Source organism: Triplophysa rosa, linkage group LG4 (assembly GCF_024868665.1).
Source record: "Triplophysa rosa linkage group LG4, Trosa_1v2, whole genome shotgun sequence".
Taxonomy (NCBI): domain Eukaryota; kingdom Metazoa; phylum Chordata; class Actinopteri; order Cypriniformes; family Nemacheilidae; genus Triplophysa; species Triplophysa rosa.
The window spans coordinates 20,306,929-20,333,854 of NC_079893.1; the positions used below are offsets into that span (position 1 = coordinate 20,306,929).

Genomic DNA, 26,926 nt, shown 5'->3' on the forward strand with positions numbered 1-26,926 from the left:
ACATAACCACTTACCCTGCGAGAAGGATTTGATGCTGTCATTGCCCAACGCAGCATTCATAATAAAGCCATGGAGAGGGGTTTTGGTCACAATGTACTTGAGCACATTGTTTGGACTGTCTCTGTCTTCAGCCTTTAGAACCTTACTGGTAATCAAAAAGCCAAGGTGCCCAGTATGAAGAACTCTGAGAGTGGGTGCTGCTTTGTTAATAACAATTTGAGGCACTCCATTGTCCATTGTGTTAATATAAATGGTCATCATCTGAGGCTTACGAGTTTCATATACAGTATTGGGGAAAACATAAAAGTCAGTATGAGTTCCATCAGTTACTGTAAAGGAGAAGCTGTCTTCATTTGTCTCTGTGCCATCATGATCGTAAGTAATGAAATTCTCATTTAGGTCCTGCTTGGTGAATGTTGTAATGATTTGAGTTCCGTTAAACAAAAGTTGACCATGAACTGGCACCTGAGTCACTATAAACCTTAACAGGTTGTCTGGTGTATCCCGATCCTCCACTGTCAGTTCAAAGGGTGTGATCAGCTTGCTTTCTCCTTCGCCCAGTACCAGTTTGTTTATCGTTACGACTGGCTTCTTGTTGTCGACATCAGTGATGGATACACGGAAGGTGCGGAACACAGGGTTGTAGCCATCGGTCACCTCAAACTCAAAGCTGTCCATCTTCACTTCATCGTCAGATGTGTGGATGTAGTAAATTTTGTTGCCAGCAAGCTGCAGCTGAGCGAAGGTGGAGATGGGCACACCTGGGAGATCAGTACATTCCAGATGACCCCTGCTGGGAGCACGTGTGATGCTGAAACTTAGATATTCATCTGGACTGTTGATGTCAGTTGTGCTGAGAAGGTCTGTGGTTAAGGTGACCTTACCTCCCTCTTTGAGGGTCACACCCTTGTTAATAACATCAGGGAATACCATATCGATGCTGCCAATATTAATGTAGAAGTAGCGATCAATTAGTGGATTAATTCCATCTGTTACATCAAACTTTAGTAGGTCACGGATACCTTCCTGGCCTGTGTGAACGTACTGAATCAGCTGTTTGTCAAGTTCATCTTGAGTGAAATTCATTCCAATGCTAATATTGCCAGTGACAACTCCATGTTTAGTGATTCGCTGGAGATAGCCTTGACCTGGGCCATAGCGGATGATGTAAGTAAGCTCTTTGTCCTCTGAATCCAAATCCGTGGCCTTCAGGATTTTGTTGCTAATTACTTTGGTTTCTCCTATTTCTACTTCAAGACCATCATTGATTGCCATTCTTGGGGTTTCATCATCAACAGGAATAATCATTATGATGACCTTCTCCTCAACAGTATGCTTTCCATCAGTGAGTTTAATTTTAAAACGGTCTTCCTTGGTTTCAGAGTCATCGTGCTCATAAACAATATTAGATGCCTCCATGATCTGCTTTAAGGAAAATTTCACTTCTGGAACTGTGCCAGTACTTAACTGCTGGACTATGTTTCCATGTTTGGGATTTTCAATGATCTCAAAAGATAATTCATCACCTGGGATGTCAGCATCAGCAGAATTTAAAATAGGAGTGTCAATCACCAAACTCATTCCCTCCATCACGACAAACTCACGGATGAATATCTCTGGCTTTTCATCGTTGGCTGGGATGATGACAATGGGAAAAAGGTGCCTCTCTGAGAAGTTAATACCATCAGAGCAGCGGAAAGTGAACCTGTCCTCCACCGGCTCCAAACCCTTGTGAATGCTTTGAACATAATAGATGTGGCTAAGACCAACATCTTTAATTGTAAAAGCAGTGATGGCAGTGCCTGCTCTGGATTTTTCAGACCCTGGAGCTGGTGAAATGTTCTCCACATAACCAGATGTGGGCTGAACAATAATAGTGCACAAGATATCATCATTATCAGTGTCAATATCCTCAGCTTGAATGTGCTCCAATGTGATAACATTCTTTTCACCCTCTACTACTAAAAACTGGCCACCCACACTAACTACAGGTGGCATGCTGTCTAAAGGTAGGATGGTGACATGGACACGAACGCCTTGGACTTTGTTGCCACCAACAACCCATTCGTCAGACATGTCAGATATGGTGAGGTTGAAGGAGTCATGCTCTTTGATAGGGCCAATTTCACCACTTGTGTGAACGTAGACAACCACACCATTGATTATATCTTGCTGGGTGAAGCGCTCAGCAGGAGCTCCCCTTACCATTATTTCACCCAATCTGGGATGCTCATCTACTATGAAAGTGAGCATGAGGTCATCTGTGTCTTCATCACGACCCTGAATGACATTGCTGGTGATTTCTGTTGCACCATTCTCAAGTACATCAATGGAAGCTCCAAACAAACCAGAAGGTAATATAATGGTTGGGGTTTCGTCATCGACAGGCTTGATGCTGATTTTTATGACAATGGGCACCTCATGGAAGCCATCGCTAATGTCCAGTTTAATGACATCACTGAGAGATTCTTCACCACTGTGAATATAGGCCAGTCGACTGTTTTCGATGTCCTCCAACACAAAAGTCTCTCCATTAGACATGTCAATTTCCAAATACTGCAGCTGTCCAAATCTTGGAATCTGGGTCACTGTGAATACAATATTTTCATCCTCTGTGTCCTGGTCAGAAGCATTTAGTTCATTTCTGGTTATTATAAATGTATTTTGCTCCTGAACAGTGAAACCAGTGTTGGTAATTACAGGGGGTTTGTTGTCAACGGGCTGCAAAATTATGGTAAAAACTCCATCAACAGAATTGCTAGCAGTGTCCTCCACAGTGTACGTAAACTGGAGCATTTTTGGAGTAATACCAAGCTCTTGGTCTGGGGGTTTGTATGCCACTTTATGGTGGTTGACCTGAGCTTGTGTAAACTCACTGATGATAATGTCATGACTGTCAGTCAACACAATGGCACCAAGAGGAATGGGGTTGTTTTCATCTGTGTCAGTTGGAGGTTTGATGATGGTGTACTTAAGGTCCCTGTCATCGCAGTCCAGATCTGTATAACGTAAAGATTTCTTCATAAAAAATGTCAGCTCATATTCTTTGACTGTCATGTGTAGTGTGGTGCCAGGGTAAAGTTCTGGAGGTATGTCATCCACTGGATGGATTTTAATGGTGAATGTGTGTTCTCCTGACTGATTTGGTGGGTCGTTGTCATCCTGGACTCTGAAGACAAACTGGTCAATCACAGTGGTTGTACTGTGAGGTCCTTTGTGACGATAAAACAGCTTTCCATCCAGAATATCTTGCTGGAACCATTCCGTCACCACCTGTTCAAACATCTCATCTGTTGAGCTGAATTTCCATGCAGATGGGTCTTGCGGAGGCTCCGCCTGCTTGAGGAGCAGCTCTCCAATCAGTGAATAAGGCTCTTCTAATATAAATTTAATGGTTGAGTCTTCAGAGTCAATGTCAGTTGCACTCAGGATGAAGGGGGAGATCTGCATCACTTCATTTTTAAAAAGTGCAATACCTGTATTGGCGTTTATAATGGGAGGTTCGTCATCGGTGGGGGCGATGGTGATGGGAAACAAAAACTCTACTTCATTACTGACATCTGTCATTCTGAATATAATGTTGTCACTGTAGGTATCACTTCCATCGTGCTGGTATACAACAACTCCAGCATCGAGATCAGCAGGTGTGAAAAACTTTCTTTGAGACCCTAACACTGTCAGCTCTCCATGTTTTAAGCCATCAACCACAGTAATCTTCACATCATCAAGATTGTCCTCATCACTAATCTCTAAATTTTGTGAGCTGGATAGAGATCTCGATTGTCCCTCAAAAAGCAGCTGCCCTGTATTTTTGGTCACCACTGGGGCTAAAGTGTTCATTGGTTTTACAACAATCATAAAAGCAAAGAGATCAGACACAGCTCCATCAGTGTCAACAATTTCAAATTCAATCTGGAAAATTCTTTCTACATCTGAATCCTCAGAGGGAGGCTTATAGGCTATTTTCAGGTCTTTTATGTCTCTCTGATAAAAAGAGGTGATTGACTGGTTTTGATCATCTGTGCTGATAATATAGCCCTGCTGATAGCCGAGAGGAGATGTTATGTTAAAAATTAATTGATCGGATTTCGATTCAACATCTTCAGCTGCCAGCATATCTGAAGTAATGGCTGTCATCACAAATTGGTCAATCTCCATCATCATCATAGATATAAAGCTAGGCTTAGGTGGTGTATTTTCAGTACCCTCTTTGATTCTAACCATTATCTGAAAATGCTCTTGTTGAATAGTATTACCATCATTGTCTTGTACTTCCACAAGCATTGGAATGTAATCTCTGTTGGGAGAATTGGTAGTGGCAGTATGTTTATACTGAATTCCCTTCTTGAGAAAATCATCACAATTAATCATCTGCCCATTAACCGAGTTATCAGTAAGAGTGCCATACCTGGGAAGCTTGCCCGCACCAACTAGCGTGGTCACCTTGCATGTAGTGACACCATCTTCAAAAGCGAACTCTAAGGTTTTTTTGTCAATCGGGTTACTTAGACCATTGAGCTTGTCCACAACCAGAGGCATGTTACGAGTGAGAATCTCCAGTTGCTGAAATACCACTTCTACTTCGAGAACAAAAGGAACCACCACAGTGTCTGTGTGGGAGTCATACCTCAACTGCAGTTTTATGTGATCCTTGCTAGGGCTCCGGGAACCAAAGTGAGTGTATTTGACCTCTTCTGCTCCAAAAGCACAGGGGAACTTCTTGGGTGTTAGCATTCCAGGTCTCTGTGCAAGTGGGTCATTATCCAAGACTGTAATATGACAGCGGTCTCCTGCATGCACTTCAGTAACAAGGTCATTGACAGGGTCCAGATACACAGAGCGTCCAAAGGGAACTCTAATCCCATTGTTGGCTACCAAAATTGTTTCAGCAGTAGGTCCAGATCGGTGCCTATGACGAAAAGCTGCGTCGAAAGGATCTGCATTGGTTGTAGAGAGACAACATCCGAATGAAAACAATACAAAGAGGCACTTCAGAAGTGCTCTTGTTGTACTCAGCCTCCCACTTTGCAGACAACCAGCCATATCTATAGCTAGTTGCACTGCACTTTTTAAAGAAAATGCAAAAATAGATGCACTGCAGTGTCCAGGTAAATGTTAGAATGTCTCAGTTTTTTCCTCACTGTTGTTTCCTTATCTTTCTGTCCTCACACACACGGCACAAGTGCAGCCGACCTACTGAAGCTCTGCAGGTAATACTCAACAAGGGAGATAGTGACAGTGCAAAGCTCCACCCTCAGTCCAGCCTCTCCCCCGGCTAATTTAAGGCAGCACATTAGACATCCCCCCAAAAGCAATGAATTCACTATAGCCCTGCCCTTTTCTCCCTTCTTACCCACCAAAGGCAGTGCCTCAGTGAGGAAGCATTCATATTAGGATCATAGCCAGGAAACCCCATCTAGATATCTTTTCTTAAAACCTCAAATTGAAACTTATACAAATAGAAGGATAAATATTTAATGAATCACATTCTGATCAAATTCTGAACTTAACATTGATTTGAGATGTGTGACAATCTGTCAAGAAATAATGATTGCCCAAGAGCTTTATTGCCAAGCTTTATGAAATGATTAGAATATTCAGTTTTCACTGTTTATTCATTTAACAATTAAGTTAGAAAAAATAAATAATATTATTTAAAAAAAGAATGAAATCTGTAAATATTTCTGAAGAGTAGCGACAGCGCCTTCTGTTGGTGTGGCAGAGTCAAAATGCTTCTGAAATCTGTCACCTGGATGTTGCAATTTGGCATTTTTTATTGTATTGAAATGTATTCTCCCTAATACTTCCTTTTTGGTTTATTGTTATAAGTGGTTGTGGTATTTTCTAACAAAGTCTTTTTACAGTCTAAAGTTACTGTCTGTTCATGTTCTTGTAACTTGGGGGTCACCTCATGGTGCTGTTGAAAGGTCAAGCAACACAATTCTCATTCCAGTTGGTTAAACAGGTGGACAGAGGGTTCCCAAGGACCCTTTATAACGTAAAATGATACAAACAATGGTTGCTGGTCCTCAGTCCTTGATATTTCTTTTTTTTATTAAACAAGCATAAATTATGTGCAGTGCTAAGTTGTTGAAAGATATTTAGGCACATTTCCCATGTCACTTTATTTGTCAACCATCAGCATAGTTTGAGTTGATTCAAAATGCTCGTAAGCTTCATGTCCTACTGCCTGTCTAAAAAAATCCTCCCATATAATTTTATTTCTAGAGAGTCCAAATATATATTTTGCGATTGCAGTCACCGGGGATGAGATTTTAAATATGTTCAGCAGATAAGGATGGAAATCCCCGATGGCTGTCAGGAGTATATAGAGTTTATCACTTAATGTCACACATGATCTAAATTGGCAATATATGCATCAATCAATTATTAAAAGAATATTAATTATATGTATTTGTTTATTATTCATATTTCATATATATTTTTTGATTTCCTGCTTTTTTTAAAGGGGGGGGGGCTTTTGGAATGTTTATTTCATGTTTTTCTTTTACAACATCCGCTTAGCATGACCTAGCTGAAGTGAGAATCAGGGTAGATACTTGAGAATACATACTGTGTATGGAAACCTTGTGGTCACATCTAGATATAAATACCCTCTTTCCATTTATGGAGCAGTGTTTCCAACGGATATATGGCTCACATATCCGATTAAATTACCAATAACATTTTTGTTTTGGTCATCATTTTCACTAATAACTGACATTTCCTCGTTTAATAAAACTGAAACAATAAACTGAATTAAACTCAACATCAATTATTTAATTAATGTGTCATGCTACTACTGTATATCTATACATCTGTTTTGATAGTTAACTATGCACTAGGCATAGTACATCACGTGATCCATAATCATTTTTAATCAAAGAATAAATATCATGTACAATAATATATTTTAATTTTAACAGTTTACATATAAAACAAGGTGCAGATGGATACTGTAGGAAGTTCTTAAAAACCAACAAGTTTAATTTAATATGACTGAGGCCTTTCAGCACATTGTAAACCAGAAATCCCTTGGAGTAGACAAAGGCCATAAGTCTTCATAGAGAGTAAATATACACACACTATTTAACAATGCAAACTGTAAAATTATCATTCCGCTAATGAATTGTATGATGCCTTTGAATAACACTTACAAAAATAAAGGGCACTCTGTTTATTCTGATACATGATTGGGACAACACTACACTTAGCAACGCTTGTGAAAAACCCGTGTTAGCATACGCTGGATACCCAGCATGCCATGGGTGTTTGATGAGCACGTTTCTATTTTGTCGGTTTGCTAAAATAACCAATGGTGCACTCATAACTGGCACGCAGCTTGTTGCAAAAGTGGTCTAGTGTTGTACTGAGTGATTGAAGGAAATCAGCCTATATGCTATACATTTAAACCTGTCAAGTTTTTTACAATGCTTGTACCATCATAGCACTAAAAAGTGTCAATCTGTTGGTCAGAGAAACAAAAGTCATGAATCATTATTGACATTCCCATGTCGAGTAGCCTCATGTCACTTGAGCATCTCCCAGCCTTATCAGACATATAACCGTCCACCTGCACACAGTAGTGGCCAAGTAACATATCACAGGATACATAGATTACAAACACTGCTACCAGCACTCTTCACCTCATAGTACAAGCATACTAACAGGCAAAATGCTACTGTGTCAATACAGTCATGTGGCCTTTACATGTATCCAATGAAACTGAAATGTTGACAGCCACATGCTACTCTATCAGCACTTGCATATAAATTCTGTCACTGGAAAGCAAAGCAGGCAAACTTTAGAACAAAGAGATGTTTTACAAATTGGTCACAATAACCTTAGAGAATTTACGCACAAGATTACATATACTGTAGTGCTTTACATTAGTATAGATCATTGGTTCTCAAACTTTTTTTGGTGTAGGGTGCATCCCTTTGTGCCGCACCCAAATATATACTTATATTATTAAACTTAGAATTTTAATGAAACCAACATCACATTCAATTATACAAGGCTGGAACAACAGTTATTTGGTTGGTGGTCTTATTGTTCTGATCTTTGATTGCACAAAATGCGTGATCAATTTCTATTTTAAAATATGTTACAAAAACTGCGTCCCCTGTGTCCAGTTTGCCACGCCCCCCAGTTTGAGAACCACTGATCAAATATAGAATTGTGGCCTAGATTGTACTGCCAGATAAAACCTTATACATTATATACAAACATCGTTTGGTTGAGTTCATGGCAGGTTCAGTGGAACAAGTCATGGCAATTATGTTATTCAGGTTTGCCTGCATCACCCGAAGCTCCTTCTGTCTTAGAATAACTCTTTCCCAGAATGGATGCTAACATTTCGCATTGCTCTCGCACATTGCAGCATCCCAGTCATCCGGTGCAGTAAATATAAAAATATATAAATAGAGGATCATGGGATAATTTACCCCTCCGGATCATGCACAGGGTGAGCTGGGAGAGGGGTGGTGGTAGCCTCCTCCTGCGGTCACGTCAGCATTGTAATGCTACCTCTCCTCATGTCCTCCTGCCCTCATAAACACACATCCCTCTAACTGACCACAGGAACCATACAGGAATATACATGTGTATTGATAAACCACACTGCCTGTGTCGTCTTTTAAATATCTTATTAATGTATTTGTTTATTAAGTGTGTCATGTATAAAAGTATAAAAGAATGTACATAACGTTATGATAACTTGGTATAGGTAACACCGTGTCTACACCGGACACGACCGGTGCAACGCCATGACACCGGCTTGTTAATGGGTTTGTCGTGTCACGTCACGCCGCATTCAGTGTGGAAATTATTTTAAATTATAATGTGTTCTAATGTGTTTTATTGTCTTTTATCGTGTCGCGCCGCGTCCGGTGTAGAAACGGTGTTACTGTAGGTGAACTAAACTCATTGCACATCAGCCTTCCAGTCTCAGATACATTTGCTCTATGTTTTTCATTTTTGATCAACATTTGCCTCAAAACATGATTTCATGTTCAGCTCATGATTTTGTTGAATGATCAAAATGCCTTTTTTTCTGTTGTTTTTATGGAGATGTTAAGTCAGGGGCCTCTGATGTTCAGGTGTTTGAGAAGAATCTGAGGTGACAACTTATTCCTGTCTTCCTGTCTTTTAGCAAAGAGGTTTTGTTTCAGTGTGCATACACCAGGTGCACGTATATGAGCTTTGAATGTTTGCAAGAGATACATTTTCAATCTACCTAGAAATAAGTGCCGTACATATTAATGCATTTGTATTAATGTTGGTTATTTTATTATAAGTAAAAATGTTATTATAAGCCAAGAATAATATTTTTTGAGCATGTCGGCAGAGAACGGTTAATGTTCTGCTAATGTATAGAATACAATTACAAAACTTCATACTAGAAAAAAAGAAGTGGCGGTTTTATTCTTTGAAGCTCACAGTGGGATCTTGGAGCAATTTTTATTTACAGTTTTAAATCATTGTGGAGATGATACAAATACAAAAGCCAGGTTTATTTTAGTCGCAAAAAGGTGCAAAGTAGCCAGAACAGGACATTACAATATTGAATTACAACTAGATATAAAACAATGCAGACAACATACTGTACATAAACACTAATCCAAGCTGTTTAATTAAAAATATTACTAAAAATACATAAAATGACACATGCTATTAATAATAATAATGAAAAATGAGTCGTCTAAGTGTAATTACAACAATGTAAGATTATACAATTATAAGCACACAAGAAAACTGATTTAACTGCAATCAATGTGGTGTTAATGACAAATTATGTATAAATACAAGCTGTGAAATATGCCATAACAACTGTATATATTTTGAAGAAATATTGGTGCATAATGTTGTTGAAACTATATACTTCATTGCAATAATGATATATTGTGGTAATCTCCCTGTGTTTTAAGAGATTATGGCCTTTATTTCAAAGACAAATCCAGAAAGCCATGCTGACTTCACACAATGTAAAAAAAAATAAGAGTATGATTCAGTAGCCCACCATAGTGTGAGCACAGCTGGGCAGAGACACAAGAAGGAAAGCAGTATTTTTTTTTCATACATTTAAAACACCTAAAACACCAGTTATTTTGACATAATATTATTACAAAAATTCCACAGGGAAAACAATAATGAGTATTTTATTCTTTGTTGCAATTTACAGTACATCATCATACCTTTACATACAGGTTGAAAAAATCCATTAGTCAGGTTCAGAGATCTGCAAAACAGAAGATGGATTATTGTTATAACATTTTCAGTTTAACCACACTATTAATACATTTGAATCATAAAATCTATACAAATACTACAAAGTATTTAAAAGGTAAACCTGCTAATAACATAAGAAATAACTGAAAGCTACTTTTTAACACAAGTTGTAAGGCCAGCTTTTAAAACCTCATCCACTTATTTAGCCTTTTTTGTATGTATTTAGGGTTGACATGATCTTATACTAAACATTTTTTTGATGAGGGTAATATATTTATGTAATCATGAAAAACATATAAAACATATTCAAGGTGTCATACACTGTTAAACTCCATCCATATTTTAACAAAAGCTTCAAATCCGTTATAATCTGCTGACATGTGCACACTGCACAAGTGTTCACCTAAATACCCACTAAAAGTAACAGTTAATCATCATTATAATATTCACAAAATGGCTACTCAAATCATGTTATAAGAACAGATTATTTTATGTCACAGACAACAGCATAATAATGTACAGTTCATAAACGGCAAATTAATGTCTACATATCATCGTTATACATCGATTTACCATGGTGAAACCAGTAAATCCTTCCAAAGCACATTTAAGTAAACAATCAATAAAATAAATGTTCGGTACTACGAATACAAATGAAATTTTATGATGAGATATTTTGCCCTATGTTTGTACATCTGCAAATGTATCATGTTTTAAAAAGAAACTGAGAAATTGCGGTTAAAAACTCAATCCAGGGAAACAGTTAAATGCGTAAAAACATTAATATGTTCATTTAGAGATGACAAGCATATGTAAATTTGTACCGCTTCATCAGCTGCTCGTTCTGTGTATCATATGCCCTTACGTCTGTACGACCCAGCGTCTTCTTTGCACATGCGCAAAACTTCCTGCTTTGGTTTTCAAGTGTTTATATGTCCTAGCGGATTACAAACGGCATAAACCACTCCTTACAATCCGACTGAAATTTAAATCGGTTTTGGCATTTTTAATCTGATTGATGAGCTTTCCTGTTGCTCAGCAGTTAGAGCATGGCGCTAGCAACGCCAAGGTCATAGGTTCAATCCCAGGGGATTGCACATAATCAGAAACAAATGTATAGTACAATGCAGTTTAAGTCGCTTTGGATAAAAGCGTCTGCCAAATGTAAATGTTTATATGGAGCATTTTTGTTTCGGACTGAATTTTTAATCAGATTACATTGGTCCATGTAAGGGTAGCTAATCATTAACAGCCAATTCATTTTCACAAACTGGAAAGCTGGTTGTTTTATTTAACACAAACTCTCTTTACAGTTTAAAACAAAAAGTGAACCATACAAGTCTAAATAGACTGGTTAGGCAGAGCTGGGGTACATAGTAAACTGAGACTGAGATAAAAATCTCATGACCCCCCTTTAACTATAGAAAGAAAGGCAGGTAGCTGGAAGACTACACATTCCTTTGAGGATTTAACAAAGAGGAACCAAAGGACTAATCTCAGAGCCCCAATCTGTTAAATTTAAGTAGAACTTCCAATTATAGAAGAGCTGTTTGGGAAAGATTTGTAAACTCATTTTAAAGGTGGAATATGCGAGATTTTAATGTATGGACAAATACAAAAGAATCCCTATAAATCATCCATGAGATAACATCCAATGATCCACTAGAAGTATGTATTAAACCCATTGCACATTGAGTCCGAAATTTGCGTCCGAAATTTCCGCACGTTTTTTTTTTCGTCTTTCGTCTTCGTCTTCGTCTTGGAACAAGGATCGAGGAACAAACTTATTTTCCTGTGAAAAATGCACATTTATTACTATTTATTTCTGCCAAACTAAAAAGGGTAGGCACTATTATTTGGCTTTCTTTGGTTTTGTAGTCATGTATACAAAACGTGCATCCTCTCATCTCCCTCAGCATATCCTCTCATGTATAGAATGACTGCACGGCAACACCTAAATAAACTTCAGAATTAAACTGTAAACAGTCCCTAAAAGCAGTGAGCATCTGCATGTTGTCGCTGCTCCATTTCTGAGTGTCATGCGTGTTTATTTGCTTCAGGCGTGGCTAACTTTTCTGTGGACTTTTCTGAGGTCTAAAGCATCTTAAAAGTTGTTTCAAATAGCATAAGATTGTGCCTCAACCTTGTTGCATGAATGCCAAAGTTCCCTTCTGAAGTTTTGTCTTATACTAGCAGTTAAAAGAGTCTGTGTTGGTGATCTGGGGGGTGATCTGTCAGTCCTGGTCTGTGGAATGTGACTATTATGTCCAGGGCAGATATGGGCAGGTGAAGGTATCTGTCTGTCAGCAGTGTCCTGATCACAGCTGAGCCTGTAAAGCCGCTGCTCTAGGACACATACTGGTAATAGAAAGAATTAAAGAGAATGTGCTACTGGATGACCCTGTTTTGAGTTCTGCATTTTTAATTCTGTTATCCGTTAAACCTTAATGTGCCTGAACTAGTGTGCATAGGCGGCTTTGTAGCTTACTGCTGTATTGGAAGTAGCAGTTTATGAAATTATTGTTCTCCAGTGGTTCTCAACCAGGGGGGCGCAGAGGTACTGCAGGTGGAGCGCGACGGTTCCCCGAAACCCCAACCTTTGGAACTCGATCGCGAACGCACGGAGGAAGGCGATTGCAAATTGACGGAGGGCAATGTTCCGTCTGAACAAAGCTGCACTCGTGAGCTGCTGCGCAGACTTACTGTAGGACCAGCGCAGTGCAATTTTAGGCTGCGCACAAAAGCTTAATTTCTACAAAGTAGGCAAACGTCCACCCAGGAAGCAGCAGCAATTACCTCTACATCATCTTGATTATATACGTATGTTTGTCTTTCAGACTGTAATTTCAGAATAAGCACAAGTCTTTCTCCCGATTGCGCGTGAAGGGAGTGGTGTGTAAAATAAAGTGCCTTTTCATATATTTCTGAACTTGGACGGCTGTTTAAAGCTGTTAAAACAGTTATTATTGAAGTAAAGCGCTATTTTCGACAGGCAAATGACACCACAATGCTTCTGTATTATAAACTGCGAATAAACTCTTGCTCGTGTTAAAAACAATGAAACGTGCACCGTTCTCGTGATCTGGCAGAATGCTTTTGGAATAATGCCCAAAACACTACAATTTTGTAATGGTTTTAATGCAAAAAGCTAATGGTTCACAATGGTATTTGAATGGAAACCATTAATTTCTGTGATGGTTTCTTTTGGGTTTCTTTTGTTTTTATCAGCAGGGTTGTTACATTTATAATCTGATCTCTTGAGATCAATCTGTCATATACATGTATTTTTTGCTTCTTTACATACAGTATCTCACAGAAGTGAGTACACCCCTCACATTTTTGTAAATATTTTATTATATCTTTTCATGTGACAACACTGAAGAAATGACACTTTGCTACAATGTAAAGTAGTGAGTGTACAGCTTGTATTACAGTGTAAATTTGCTGTCCCCTCAAAATAACTCAACACACAGCCATTAATGTCTAAACCGCTGGCAAAAGTGAGTACACCCCTAAGTGAAAATGTCCAAATTGGGCCCAAAGTGTCAATATTTTGCTTGGCCACTGCCTTAACCCTCTTGGGCATGGAGTTCACCAGAGCTTCACAGGTTGCCACTGGAGTCCTCTTCCACTCCTCCATGACGACATCACGGAGCTGGTGGATGTTAGAGACCTTGTGCTCCTCCACCTTCCGTTTGAGGATGCCCCACAGATGCTCAATAGGGTTTAGGTCTGGAGACATGCTTGGCCAGTCCATCACCTTTACCCTCAGCTTATTTTGGGGTCGTTATCATGTTGGAATACTGCCCTGCGGCCCAGTCTCCGAAGAGAGGGGATCATGCTCTGCTTCAGTATGTCACTGTACATGTTGGCATTCACGGTTCCCTCAATGAACTGTAGCTCCTCAGTACCGGTAGCACTCATGCAGTCCCAGACCATGACACTCCCACCACCATACTTGACTGTAGGAGAGACATACTTGTCCTTTTACTCCTCACCTGGTTGCCGCCATAAACGCTTGACACCATCTGAACCAAATAAGGTTATCTTGGTCTCATCAGACCACAGGACATGGTTCCAGTAATCCATGTCCTTAGTCTGCTTGTCTTCAGGAAACTGTTTGCAGGCTTTCTATTGCATCATCTTTAGAAGAGGCTTCCTTCTAGGACGACAGCCATGCAGACCAATTTGATGCAGTGTATGGTCTGAGCACTCACAGGCTGACCCCCCACCCCTTCAACCTCTGCAACAATGTTGGCAGCACTCATACATTTATTTCCCAAAGAGAACGTCTTGGTTACGTATGTAACCTCAGTTCCCTGATGGAGGGAACGAGACGTTGTGTCGAGCCGACAGATGGGGTTCGCTCTTGAGAACCTATCAACTTCTGACTAGTTTAGAAAAGGCCAATGAAATTGGTGAATTAAATTTGCATGCCGGACTCCGCCCCCGGATATCCTGGTATAAAAAGGAGACGGCGTGCTGCATTCATTCACCTTTGGTCTGAGGAGCCTGAGCATCCCTCGATTGCTGCGGCGGGTGGCCAGCGTTGTGGCAAGAAGGACACAACATCTCGTTCCCTCCATCAGGGAACTGAGGTTACATACGTAACCAAGACGTTCCCTTTCTGTCGGTCTCTCGACGTTGTGTCGAGCCGACAGATGGGGTTCCTATGGAAAACGCTACAGCGCTGTGCCGTGTCACAATCTCCAGCGGAGCAACGCTGACTGGCCTGGGCGAGTCAGACGAGCGCTAGCGCAAAATTGTAACCGTCCAGTGGAGAGGTAGGGGGTCCCAGAGGTTTTGAAGAAAAGGTGGGAAGCCCCTGCCACCGGCCGTCACGGGCGGAGGCCTTGATTCTCTTACAGCGAGAAGCCGCCCGGCACCGTAAGGGCCACTGGGTAAGCATTATTCCCCCCTGGGGGAAAAACGCTACAGAGACCACTACCTCCATAGGGAGGAATTAGTGGAGACACCAACATGTTCTCACCATCAGAGGAGAATTCATGGGAAATTATGTGGACTGAAGGAGTTAACCGCAAGGTGGGAGTCCACCTAGGGATGTCATGGGTTACCGAGGTGGGAACCAATCATGAGGATACATCAGACGGAACCGCCCACTGGGGGGGTTACCACGTCTGGAGCACTAGGTCCGGTTAGAGCTAAGTAGATGGCTCAACTGTTCCCCGGCCTAAGGGGGCAGGGCTGCTCTGCCCAGCCTACCCCCAGGAAGGTGCTTAGTGATGGATGGAATGCCTGTTTTTTACCCAGTGGGGAAAGAAGGGAGGCGGAAATAGCCGCTGACCCACCTAAGGAAGGGTGTAAGGGCTTTCGCAGGTGTACGCCCTACCGGCTGCCGGTCCTACATGTTGCCTTGCAGGACGCGCGGTTCCACGCGTAGTTTGTAGAACCTCGCGAAGGAGATGGTCATAGCCCAACCCCGCAGCTCTGCAGATGTCTGCCAGAGAGGCGCCCTGAGCCAGTGCCCATGAGGAGTGTGCCTCACTCCTAACGGGCAGGGGCGATCTTGAGATCGGTCTGCCGTAGCGACGGAATCCACGATCCCGTGCGCCAGCCTCTGTTTGGAGACAGCCCACCCCTTCTGCTGACCTCCAAAACAGACAAAGAGCTGCTCAGAGCTTCTGAAGCTCTGCGTGCGATCCAAGCAGAGGCGCAGTGCGCGTACTGGACACAACACGGATGGGGTTGGGTCTTCCTCCCCAGTGGGGAGCGCCTGCAGGTTTACCACCTGGTCTCTAGGGGGAGTGGTGGGAACTTTGGGCACGTAGCCGGGCCGGGGTCTCAGGAAAACGTGAGAATCACCGGGCCCGAGTTCTAGGCAATCTGTGGACACGGAGGGTGCTTGTAGGTCCCCTACCCTCTTGGAGGTGAGCGCCATCAGGAGAGCCGTCTTTATCGTGAGGTGAGAAAGAGCGGCAGCTCCGAGGGGCTCGAAGGGGGGGGCCTCTTGAGGGTACGGGGCGCGGATTAGGCGGTTGCCTTCTCGCGCCCCTTTGGAACCAAATGACCAGGTCGTGGTGTCCCAGAGGCTTCCCAGCAACTGGGTCGTGATGAGCGGCCGTAGCGGCTACATACACTGCCAGTGAGGAGGGAGGAGAGGTTACTCCCCAGTCACTCTTGAGGAAGGGACAGCACGTTCCCGATCGAGCAACTCCGCGGGTCTTCTCTCGAGAAGAGCACCAAGACGATACGCGTCACTTATGGGCATATAGCCGCCTAGTGGCCAAGGCCCTAGCCTGAGAGTTGTCCCAACCATCGCAGGGGGTGGGCCACTCAGGATCTTCTCGTCCCGTCCAGACATGGAATTTCCAGGGGTCTGCCTGGGATGCCGTTATGTTCCCTTCCCCTGTGACAGAAGGTCCTCTGTCAGGGGAATCGGCCAGGGGGGAGTTGTTATCAGAAGCACCAGCTCTGAGAACCAAGTCTGGTTGGGCCAGTAGGGCGCAACTAGTACCACTTGATGCTCCTCTTCCCTGACCTTGCACAGGGTCTGTGCAATGTGGCTCACTGGGGGGGAAGGCGTACTTCCGCTTGTCCCGCGGCCAGCTGTGCGCAAGGGCATCCGTGCTGAGGGGTGCCTCGGTCAAGGAGTACCAAAGCGGACAATGGGTGGAGTCCGGGGAGGCAACAGGTCCACCTGTGCCTGGCCGAACTGCTCCCAAATGAGCTGGCGCGGGTATGGAGTCGCCACTCTCCACGAGGCATCGACTGACGAGAGAGCGCGTCGGCTGTCTGGTTCAGGACGCCTGGGGTATGTGTGGCTTGCAGGGAGCTGATCACCTGCTGACTCCAAAGAAGGAGGCATCGGGCGAGTCGTGTTAGCTGCCGTGAGCGAACGCCACCCTGACGATTGATATACGCCACGGCAGCTGTGTTGACCTGATTGATATACGCCCAGTTGACCTGTAGCCCAAACCGATCTAGGTGCCGGAGCGCCAGGTCCCTGTGTGTACACAACAGATCTCGCGAGTGTGCCAAAATGAGCCAGTCGTCGAGATAGTTCAGTACCCGCACACCTCTTTCCCTGAGGGGAAGGAGGGCGGCTTCCACGATCTTCGTGAAGACATGTGGAGACAGGGACAGACCGAAGGGGAGGACCCTGTACTGATATGCCCGCCCCTCGAAAGTGAACCGTAGGAACGGCTGATGTCGAGGGAGGAAAGAGACATGAAAGTACGCGTCCTTCAGGTCGATTGCCATGAACCAGTCCTGACATCTGACAGACATCAGGATGCGCTTCTGCGGGATCCTCCTGAACGGCAGCTTGTGTAGGTGCTTGTTCAGGGCATGCAGATCTCGGATGGGGCGCAGCCCCCCGCCTTTCTTGGGACAATGAACTACGGGCTGTAAAACCCGTTAAACATCTCGGCTGGTAGAATGGGCTCGATCGCTTCCTTTGCCAGAAGGGTGGTGACCTCGGACCGAAGCACGGGAGCATCCTTGCTTCTGACTGAGGTGGAGAGGATGCCCTGAAACTTGGCCGGCGTCTGGCGAATTGGATCGCGTAGCTGAGACAGATCCTATTCCCTTGCCACCGTGACGGTTTGGGAAGCTCTAGCCAGGCTCCCAGGGACCGAGACAGGGACTAGGGGTTTGATCTGCTTCATCAACCCCCTGGGGGGTGGTTCCCCCTTGCAAGATGGCAGGTCGAGAAAGCAAACTTCCTCAGCGTCACACATCTGCTCAAGATTAAGACAGAGGTGTCTCTCCTGGGCCACTAGTGTGTACATCGTCCGACCCAGGGCCCGCGCTGTCACCTTGGTCGCCCGTAGGATGAGGTCAGTGGTGGCGCGGAGTTCCTGCACAAGCCCTCAGGTCGGTCTTACCCTCGAGGAGCTCTTTAATTCCTCGGCCTGCAGGATGGCCATGGTGTGCAGAGCGGAGGCAGCTTGGCCCGCGGTAGTGTAAGCCCTCGACACCAGAGATGCCAAAAGCTTACCTGCCTTGAGCGGGAGGCAGAGTTGACCTCCACAGGTGGCCGCCGTTGACAGGCATAAAGCACCGCAACTGCACGCTCTACCTGGGGCACGTCGACGTAGCCCTTACTGCCCCCCCTTTGAGGGAAGTAAGGACGATGAAGCTAGTTTGACAGGAATGCACCGAAAGGGGGCGTTTCAGGTCTTACTAAGCTTCCTCATGCACTTCCAGGAAAAAAATGGTACCGGGCTGAGTGCGGCTTAAAGTCACGCTCAGACCCGAGGCACCAAATTTCCACCCGGGAGCACTGGGGAAGGCGGTGCACTGCCACCCAATGCTCGTGGCGGCCCGGGAGAGCATGGCTGAGATCTTGACGTCCGCCTCTTCCTGGGCTCGACCTCCTAAGGGAGGGAGCTCCTCGGAATCGATGGGGTCGGACGCTAGTGGGTCGCCCTCCGATGCTGCCTTCGACCTCTCATCTTCATCACGCACCATTTCCGAATACGTGGCTGAGGAACAAGACGGAACCGTCTTTTGGGGAATGGTCAGACAAGCGAGACGGAGCGCGAATGGTCCACGAGCCTGTGGCTGACTCTGCTCACGATAATCCCCATATCACCCTCGCTGCTCGCAATGGCGGACAGCAGGGCCGAAGCCACTGCTATCACGGGACGGGAAGCAGACGAGGTGGTGGCTGGGTCCATAAGAACACAACCACGCGTGACTGCAACATCTGGATCGTCATCCGCCCGCACTGCGGGCAGGACGTATCCACGAACATTGCCTCAACGTGCCGAAGCACTTGAGGCAGACGTCGTGTCCGTCCCCCTCCTCTATGAGAGTGTGGCACCCATGAGAACAGCGGGACATGCCACGCTGGACAAATTTGCTTTTTTAGAAAATAAACACCTCTGGAACTGCCGAGACGCCCAGGGGAAGTCACTGCCGAGGGACAATCTGCTGCACCACATCATAAGAATCCGGCAATTTTAGTGAGTCTTGTCATCAGATACGAAGGATCCGAAGAACAAAAGGTGAATGAATGCTGCACGTCTCCCTTTATACCCAGATATCCAGGGCGGAATCCGGCATGCAAATTTCATTTGCCAATTTCATTGGCCTTTTCAAAATTAGTCAGAAGATGATAGGTTCTCAAGTCAAACACCATCTGCTGCTTCGACACAACGTCGAGAGGCGGACAGAAAGGGAACCTCTGGATATGACGCTGAGCACGTGCACTCAACTTCTTTGGGCACTTCAACGACCATGGCAAGGCCTGTTATGAGTGGAACCTGTCCTGTTAAACCGCTGTATGGTCTTGGCCACTGTGCTGCAGCTCAGTTTCAGGGTCTTGAAAATCTTCTTATAGCCTAGGCCATTTTTATGTAGAGCAACAATTCTTTTTTTCAGATCCTCAGAGAGTTATTTGCCATGAGGTGCCATGTTGAACTTCCAGTGACCAGTATGAGAGAGTGAGAGCGATAACACCAAATTTAACACACCTGCTCCCCATTCACACCTGAGACCTTGTAACACAAACGAATCACATGACACCGGGGAGGGAAAATGGCTAATTGGGCCCAATTTGGACATTTTCACTTAGGGGTGTACTCACTTTTGTTGCCAGCGGATTAGACATTAATGGCTTTATGCTGAGTTATTTTGAAGGGACAGCAAATTTACACTGTTATACATGCTGTACACTCGCTACTTTATAGTGTAGCAAAGTTTCATTTCTTCAGTGTTGTCACATGAAAAGATATAATAAAATATTTACAAAAATGTGAGGGGTGTACTCACTTCTGTGAGATATTGTAAATATATATATATATTCATATTTTGCCACTAACCTGCTTTATTTATTTTCCCTACTATGGCAGTAAATGGTGGGTGAGATCTGATATTCTTCCTAATTTCTTCCTGTGTGTTCAGCAAAACAAAGAAATTTATACAGGTTTTGAACAATCTAAGGGTGAGTAAATGATGACAGAATTTTCATTTTTGGGTGAAGTATCCCTTTAAGTGCCAAAATCAGTCAAAAAACATTTACTTCTGAGAAAAAATTTAGCATCATTTGTTTGCAGATGCCATTTGTTTCGATTTTGTTTGTTTGTAATATAATAAAAACCCAATCGTGTCCAAATATGTGACCCTGGACCACAAAATCATAAGTCGCATGGGTACAGTATATTTGTAGCAATAGCCAACAATACATTGTATGGGTTATTATTGATTTTTCTTTTATGCCAAAAATCAATAGGATATTTAGTAAAGATCATGTTCCATGAAGATAGCTTGTAAAATTTCTACCATATCAAAACTTTATTTTTGTGAGTGGGTGCAGCAAAATCGAGAAAAAAAATGTCTGGAAACATGCCTACAAACTTTGCTCGCTGCTGCCCGCTCTTTGGGAATTACCCACTCAAGTTTGGTATCTTTGTAAAGCTTCTTATGTTCATCTACTCTCCACAACATCATTACAGCAGTAAGCCATTAGAGAGCGCTAAAACAAACCAATTTCTTCTTAGCAACAGCGCCTTACAACTTTCTCTGCCAAGTATAACAAACCAGCTTTCAGGGGATGCATAAATCTCAATTTAATAAAAATTGACCCTTGTGACTGGTTTTGTGGTCCAAGGTCACAAATTTGTATCACAAAAAGGTGCTTTCATACAGACTTAATATTGTATTGCTTCTGCATTAATGCTTTTTTTTAATAGGATTTACTATTGTGGGACACAACGTATCATACTCTTGAAAGTTGGTTTTCTGATAGAAATGTTTGTAGACTCTAGCAATGACGATTTCACTTTACAAATACCGAGTTCCACCATATGGAACTGAGGCATCTTAAAATGTCCATTTCTGGGCACTTCCGTTTGTCTAGACAAACATGACTAGACCTCAGTGGTGGTCAAGAAACTTCACGTTGGTTGTTCAGAGCAGCTGTCGGGTGTTTAATTGCGTGTAGTGTTCTGAAGAATTACAGCCTTGTTTGTGTTAAAAAAAGGTCTCTGCCTTTAGGGACTACATTGTAAACATTAACCAAACAATGTCTTCACCAGTAAAAATTCACAGTAAAGAGGACTACACTTTCCAACAAGATGTTTTTTTTTGTCTATGCATATACACAAGGAGCGAGACACAAAAGTGTCAAGAAAATCACAGAGATTGTTTAAAGTCTCCATGTATGTTTGCCGTGGACTAATTATCACCTCACTTAAATGACTTCACTGCTTGTAAATGTATCCTCACCGAAAGCATCCATCATTAAATGTATGAGTAGCGCAGGATGGTTAAAAAAAGCTCACGCAAAAGGACAGCTGGAGAAGGGGAAAATATAGATGAACTTTAGGTTCCACAGCCACTGGTGGCAATAACCCAGGAAGCAGCCAGTGACAAGAGTATGCCTTTCTTTTTTTAGCTAACAGTTTTTGTTAGCTGAACGGATGTCCCTTAAATAAATTGTATATTAGAAAAGAGTGACAACAGAAATGCTGTGATCTTTGAGAGCCACACCAGAAAAACAAAAATCACAAAAATGTAGCGAACGCTATATATACTATAAATATTTTTGCTTTTTATTAGATTTAATATCTGAAAATGCTTCCAAAAAGCACCTGTGCAGGCTAAAAATCATCTTGTGGGGGAGCAACTGTGATTTTTTTTCTTTAATAATTTTCAGTATTAACTTTTTTTGACCGTGTTTGCTTTTAATGTTTGTAAAAAAACAAAACAAAAAATGTTGCGTGGCCTTATCAATAGGCGAGAATGACAGACGTTTTCTGCCTCCCAACTGTGGAGGAATAGAATCCATTGGCTCAACATAGGCATATAGCATTTCTTTGATCCTGTTCTACAAAAATAGCTGCAAACAAGGAAGGTGTGAGGATTTACAGCAAGGGACATTGATGGATATTTCCCATGTGAATCAAACCGATAATGTTGCCGGATCGTGGTGGGACAGACCTACATGGGTGTGGCCTCAAAATTAGAAACGTTCATGACATCTTAGGGAGGGTGAATTGGAGAAGCTGGAGAAATATGAGAGGGTATAAAGTAGCTATATTTATAAATAAAGCCACACACCAATCTGAACCCAAAATGCTTAATGGCTTCAGCGCTTCAATACTTATGTGGCTTCTCCATTTAGGGTAGTGCACTTTAGTGTGTAGAGTGCAGTATAATAAAAACTGCTCCTGTACTTTATTAAAGGAGCAATGCGGAGATTTTAGCGGCACCAATTACCCCTCCCTTTTGAAGCACTACGGTGGCTAACACAGAACAAAGATGTCGTCTCGTTTTTGTTTCTTTGCCGAATGAGATCACATGTTTACGAAACACTCTGTAGAACAGTTTGTCTGTTTAGAGCTACTGTAGAAACAACATGGTGAATTCCATGCAAGGGAACCCGCAGTGTATGTAGATAGAAATAGCTCATTCTAAAGTAACAAAAACATAACGCTTCATTATGTAAGGTCTTTATACACCTCTGAAAACATAGTTATGTATATTATATTGTATTTCTGTCAATAGATACTCCTAAATAGTACACACAGCACCTTGAGGAAGCTAATGAGGAAGGCTGTGAGAACATTGCTGGAGCTGAACACCCAAAAGTTACCCAATTCTTTGTGTAACTTTGCCCAAATATGGCTTTTTACCAGAAACTACAGACACCAATGGTATGTTTACGATACAACAAGTGTCATCTTATAAAAACAATATTTTAATTTAACCATGGAAACATAACAAATGACTAATATGTGAAAACTAGTAACAATGACAATGAAACTGCGCCAATGGCCTAGATTTAACCTCTGTGTGTTCCAGTACAATTACCTCACCAGCATTTCTAGAGAACTAATTTTCTAACATGGTGAAAGAGCATGTTTCCGTTCGTGTTGTAATTACTGAGTAAAAGTCGTAAAAATTACATGCAACTTAGTTAAAAGGACAAGCTTATACAAAAATTGCTGGGTTAGAATTTTACAAGAAGGTACCATCTGGTACAGCTCTGAGTATCTCTTCCTCTCAACCCAAGTTACAGCTGGCCAGGTGAGGTGTTAAAATGCTGGGAAGTATAACAGTAACAAACATACACACTGCAATTAAATCAAATACTTGGGTTAGTGGCAGATTGTTTTTGTAATTCTAGCACAGACATATGTTTTTTTTTTGTAATTGAAACATACTGGACAGACCACTCCTAAAATCGTTTAGAGTGTTTTCTTTAGTAGAACAAATAGAGCTTTAACACCCCATACAAGGGCCTTGATTAAGCTTTTGTAGACTCTCAAAATGTGTCCTGTCTATGACCAACTGCTGTTTATTATCAGACTCTTTCTCTCTATTATAATTAGACTAAATGGCATACGGGTGAAAACATGATGTCAGTAGGTACAACTGAAGCATTTATGAGAGCCCTATCAAATTTCCAAAACCTGGAAATGGAGCCTCCAACAATGGGTGAAGAGCACATAAAAGCATACCAACTTATTGAAAAATAATACTCTGGGGCTCTAGCTAATAATACTTCTTTATGATAAGTCATGGTCATAACCTCTTATCTTTGGGGATGGGAGAACATGGCCTCTTTCAAGTTTATTTCTCAAGTCGGTCCATCAGTTCCAAACCAGCTGTATTGAGTGAGACATTTTCTTTATGTTTCCTCTCTTTATTTCTTGCACTGTTGCTTTTGTGAATAAGCAATTATTGTTTGTGTGCGTCTAGCAAAAGGGTGCTTGTGCAGTATTGACACACTGCATATATGTATACTGTATGTATATGTGCGTTTATATATAAAGAGTTTGGTTCCAAAATGAGAATATGAATATTATTCAAAAATCATGTTTTTATTGTGCATTCCAATTAATATCAATCAAACTGCAGTTGGTTTGTTTTGATTTAAGCTATAATAACTCAAAAATATAGCTAACTAACACAATAAAAAAATAAAAAAAACATGATAACATAATAAAAAACATGATTTTTGAAAATTTTTAAAACTGAGATCTCATTTTGGAACCACTCTTCATATAGACATATACATACAAGAAACTAAACAAGTCAACTACTGTATGCACTCACTGTAAAAATCCATTCATCATTTCAAGGGGTGATATGACACGGCTGAAATGAATATTATAATTGGTTTTGGATGTAATGCAATGTATATACATGATTTAAGGTTCAAAAACGCTGTATTTTCCACATACCGTGCATGTTTGTATCTCCTCTTTGCCCCGCCTCTCTGAAACGCACAGATTTTTTACAAAGCTCATCGCTCTGAAAAGCGAGGTGTGCTTTGATTGGCCAGTTAACCAGTGCGTAGTGATTGGTCGAATAATGCAAGCGTGTGACGGAAATGTAACGCCTCTTACCATATTTGGAACGTCAGGTGCAATCCAACGCAATTGTACTGACAGGTACGCCCATCTTACTTGCGTATACATTTTGGCAGTCTTAGTCAAATCATACCATGACCTGATGTAGATTTGTGGGGGTGTGGTTACACGAGGTGTTACAGGCAGGTCTGGATGAGCATTCGCTCGCTATTAGATAGAATGCATCTTTTGTTCCGACACTTTCATTTTTGCAATTGTATGTGTCTAATACATGCATGGGCAACTTATAACACACCAAAGACACAGAAAAGCACATGTTTGCGCCGTATGACCCCTTTAAACCCAGTATCCATTACATATGTGCTATTTATTAACGATCCTAATACCCATATACAGCTAAAAATTACTATGGGACACTATAAAATGTTAAATAGACGGATATAAGCACCATGAAGTCTACTGTTGTCCATACCACAGGACAGCATGTACTGAAACGATAATGAGACTCTCTCATCAACTGTTACTTGATAAACAAATTTTACTTGGAGCTGCAAAAAGAAATTAGGTCTCAATCTGCTTGTGCACAGGTGTGCAGAATTAAACCTGAGGTATCTCTCTGATGACATGAGACCTGGTGCAGACATTTGTGATTGAGCTATGTTGACTTGATGTGATGAGAGAGTAATACCCTCTATTACACATCCACCTGCAAAGGTTTGATCATTTTATTGTAGCTGATTTTAAATAATAAAGGCTACCTATATTTAATGTGTATTGTTATTTTATGAATACCTTATAAGAATTGTTAATACTCAGGACTTTTTGTATAAAAATTGGGATAGATTAGTACTGGGGCTATATTTAGTGGTTACAAGTACCAAGAAAACCGCACTGATATTTTTGCTCTGCTACGGCTGCTCTGTGATATTTTGCATGTTGCAAAATTATTAATGTGATTTAAAAATCCTTTAATGGTCAGCACCGATAGCACTGTGATTAGCATGCTGACATACGGGTGATCCCGTCTTGAGAGTCCTTGGCTAAACCAAACAAAGCTTGTAGTTAGTTTTGTTTCCATTTCATGTTTGCATCTGAGTCTTATTTACCCCTGATTAGTCTGTATATTTATTTAGTGTATATTTTGTGTTTGTGTATCCTGTGTTGTTGTCTTTGTCTGGTATTGTTAATGTCTGTTGTTTGGAATGGAAACTTGTTTGTGTTTTGGAATCTGGATTCTGGATTTAATAAACACCTTCAATTAGATCCATCAGTTGGATCCTTCTTTTGTCCCCTGACTCCCAGTTAAATTTCCATTGTATACATTAGGCTTTAGATGAATTATAACTAACAAATTCATAAACAGACACATACCTAAAATAGAACAGTGCTCTATGTGTTGCTTATGTGTTGTATTTGTGGTCTGACTGCTGCAAAACACTTACCTTAAAATGTTAAAGAGGGGGTTCATTCTATAGGCCGGCAAGAGAGATTTCAGTGAATTCATGTCCTTCGTCATTGGCTAAAATAGACAGTGGTGAACAGAGTGAGGAGAAAAAATAAACGAAATAACTTCTAAAAGATGCTGGTAACAGGCCTTAAAACACTATGCCACGGTTTCACAGACAAGGCTTAAGACTAGTCTCAGACTAAAATTAATTTTGAGCTATCTTAACAGAAAATAACTTGCCCGGACATATCTTAAAATATGTCAGTGCCATTGTTTTTTCTCAAGATGCACATCGGTAATGGTTTCTTATAAGGCATTTTAATAAAAGTGACTTAAATAGCCTAATTTAACTAAGGCACAGTCCTGGTTTAGGCTAAGCCTCGTCTATGAAACCGGACCCATAGGTTATAGTCTGCTATCATCTATCAGTTGTCTAATACGCTAAGGGGCGTAAACCAAGGCTTCACAGGGCTTAATGATTTTATAAATGGTTAGTCCATATACGCAGCAAAGTTTCATAAAATAAATACAGCAAATGAAATGTAATGATATGAATAAAAAAATCAAAATCAGTTTTATAATGTCTCTCGCTTAACACAAAAACAGAGGAGTACATTTACTAAATGTACGCAATATAATTTTGCACACAATATTTGCAACAGTGAGGTTGTGAATTGCAACCAACGACTCACTCCACCTCTCCCTTTCAAAACACTACTATGGCTGCACAGAACTAAAATGTCATCATGTTTCCCTTGTTTGCCGAAGGAGATAATGTATTTATGAAATGCGCTCTGTAGAGCAGTTTGTCAATTTAGGGCTACTGTAGAGACATGTAAAAAAAAAGAGATAAACATAGGAGAGACCCCTCAGGCAGAACTGTATGCAGTGCTGTATGAGGAATCAAACTACATTTTCTACTCCCACTTTGGCTTTGGGATGTCTTACTCCTGCAGTAACCAGC

The 26,926-nt window shown here is 41.8% G+C and overlaps 2 protein-coding genes across 6 annotated transcripts in view; both read right to left on the minus strand.

The window, feature by feature from the left end:
- Nucleotides 1–5,156, minus strand: part of frem3 (Fras1 related extracellular matrix 3) — a 48,879-nt gene extending 43,723 nt beyond the window's left edge. Inside the window, exon 1 of the mRNA XM_057332796.1 lies at nt 15–5,156. Coding sequence (XP_057188779.1) covers nt 15–5,043 — 5,029 coding nt within the window. The 5' untranslated portion in view covers nt 5,044–5,156. The remainder of the gene's footprint in view (nt 1–14) is intronic.
- Nucleotides 5,157–9,496: 4,340 nt separating this feature from the next.
- Nucleotides 9,497–26,926, minus strand: part of si:dkey-27h10.2 (uncharacterized) — a 31,041-nt gene continuing 13,611 nt past the window's right edge. For 4 of the 5 annotated variants that reach the window (XM_057332482.1, XM_057332480.1, XM_057332484.1 and 1 more), the window contains 2 exons: nt 25,958–26,034; nt 9,497–10,240 (listed from right to left, as the gene is read on the minus strand). In XM_057332482.1, the coding sequence (XP_057188465.1) occupies nt 25,985–26,034 (50 nt within the window). In that variant the 3' untranslated portion in view covers nt 9,497–10,240; nt 25,958–25,984. The remainder of the gene's footprint in view (nt 10,241–25,957; nt 26,035–26,926) is intronic. The other variant, XM_057332481.1, reaches the window with a different exon arrangement.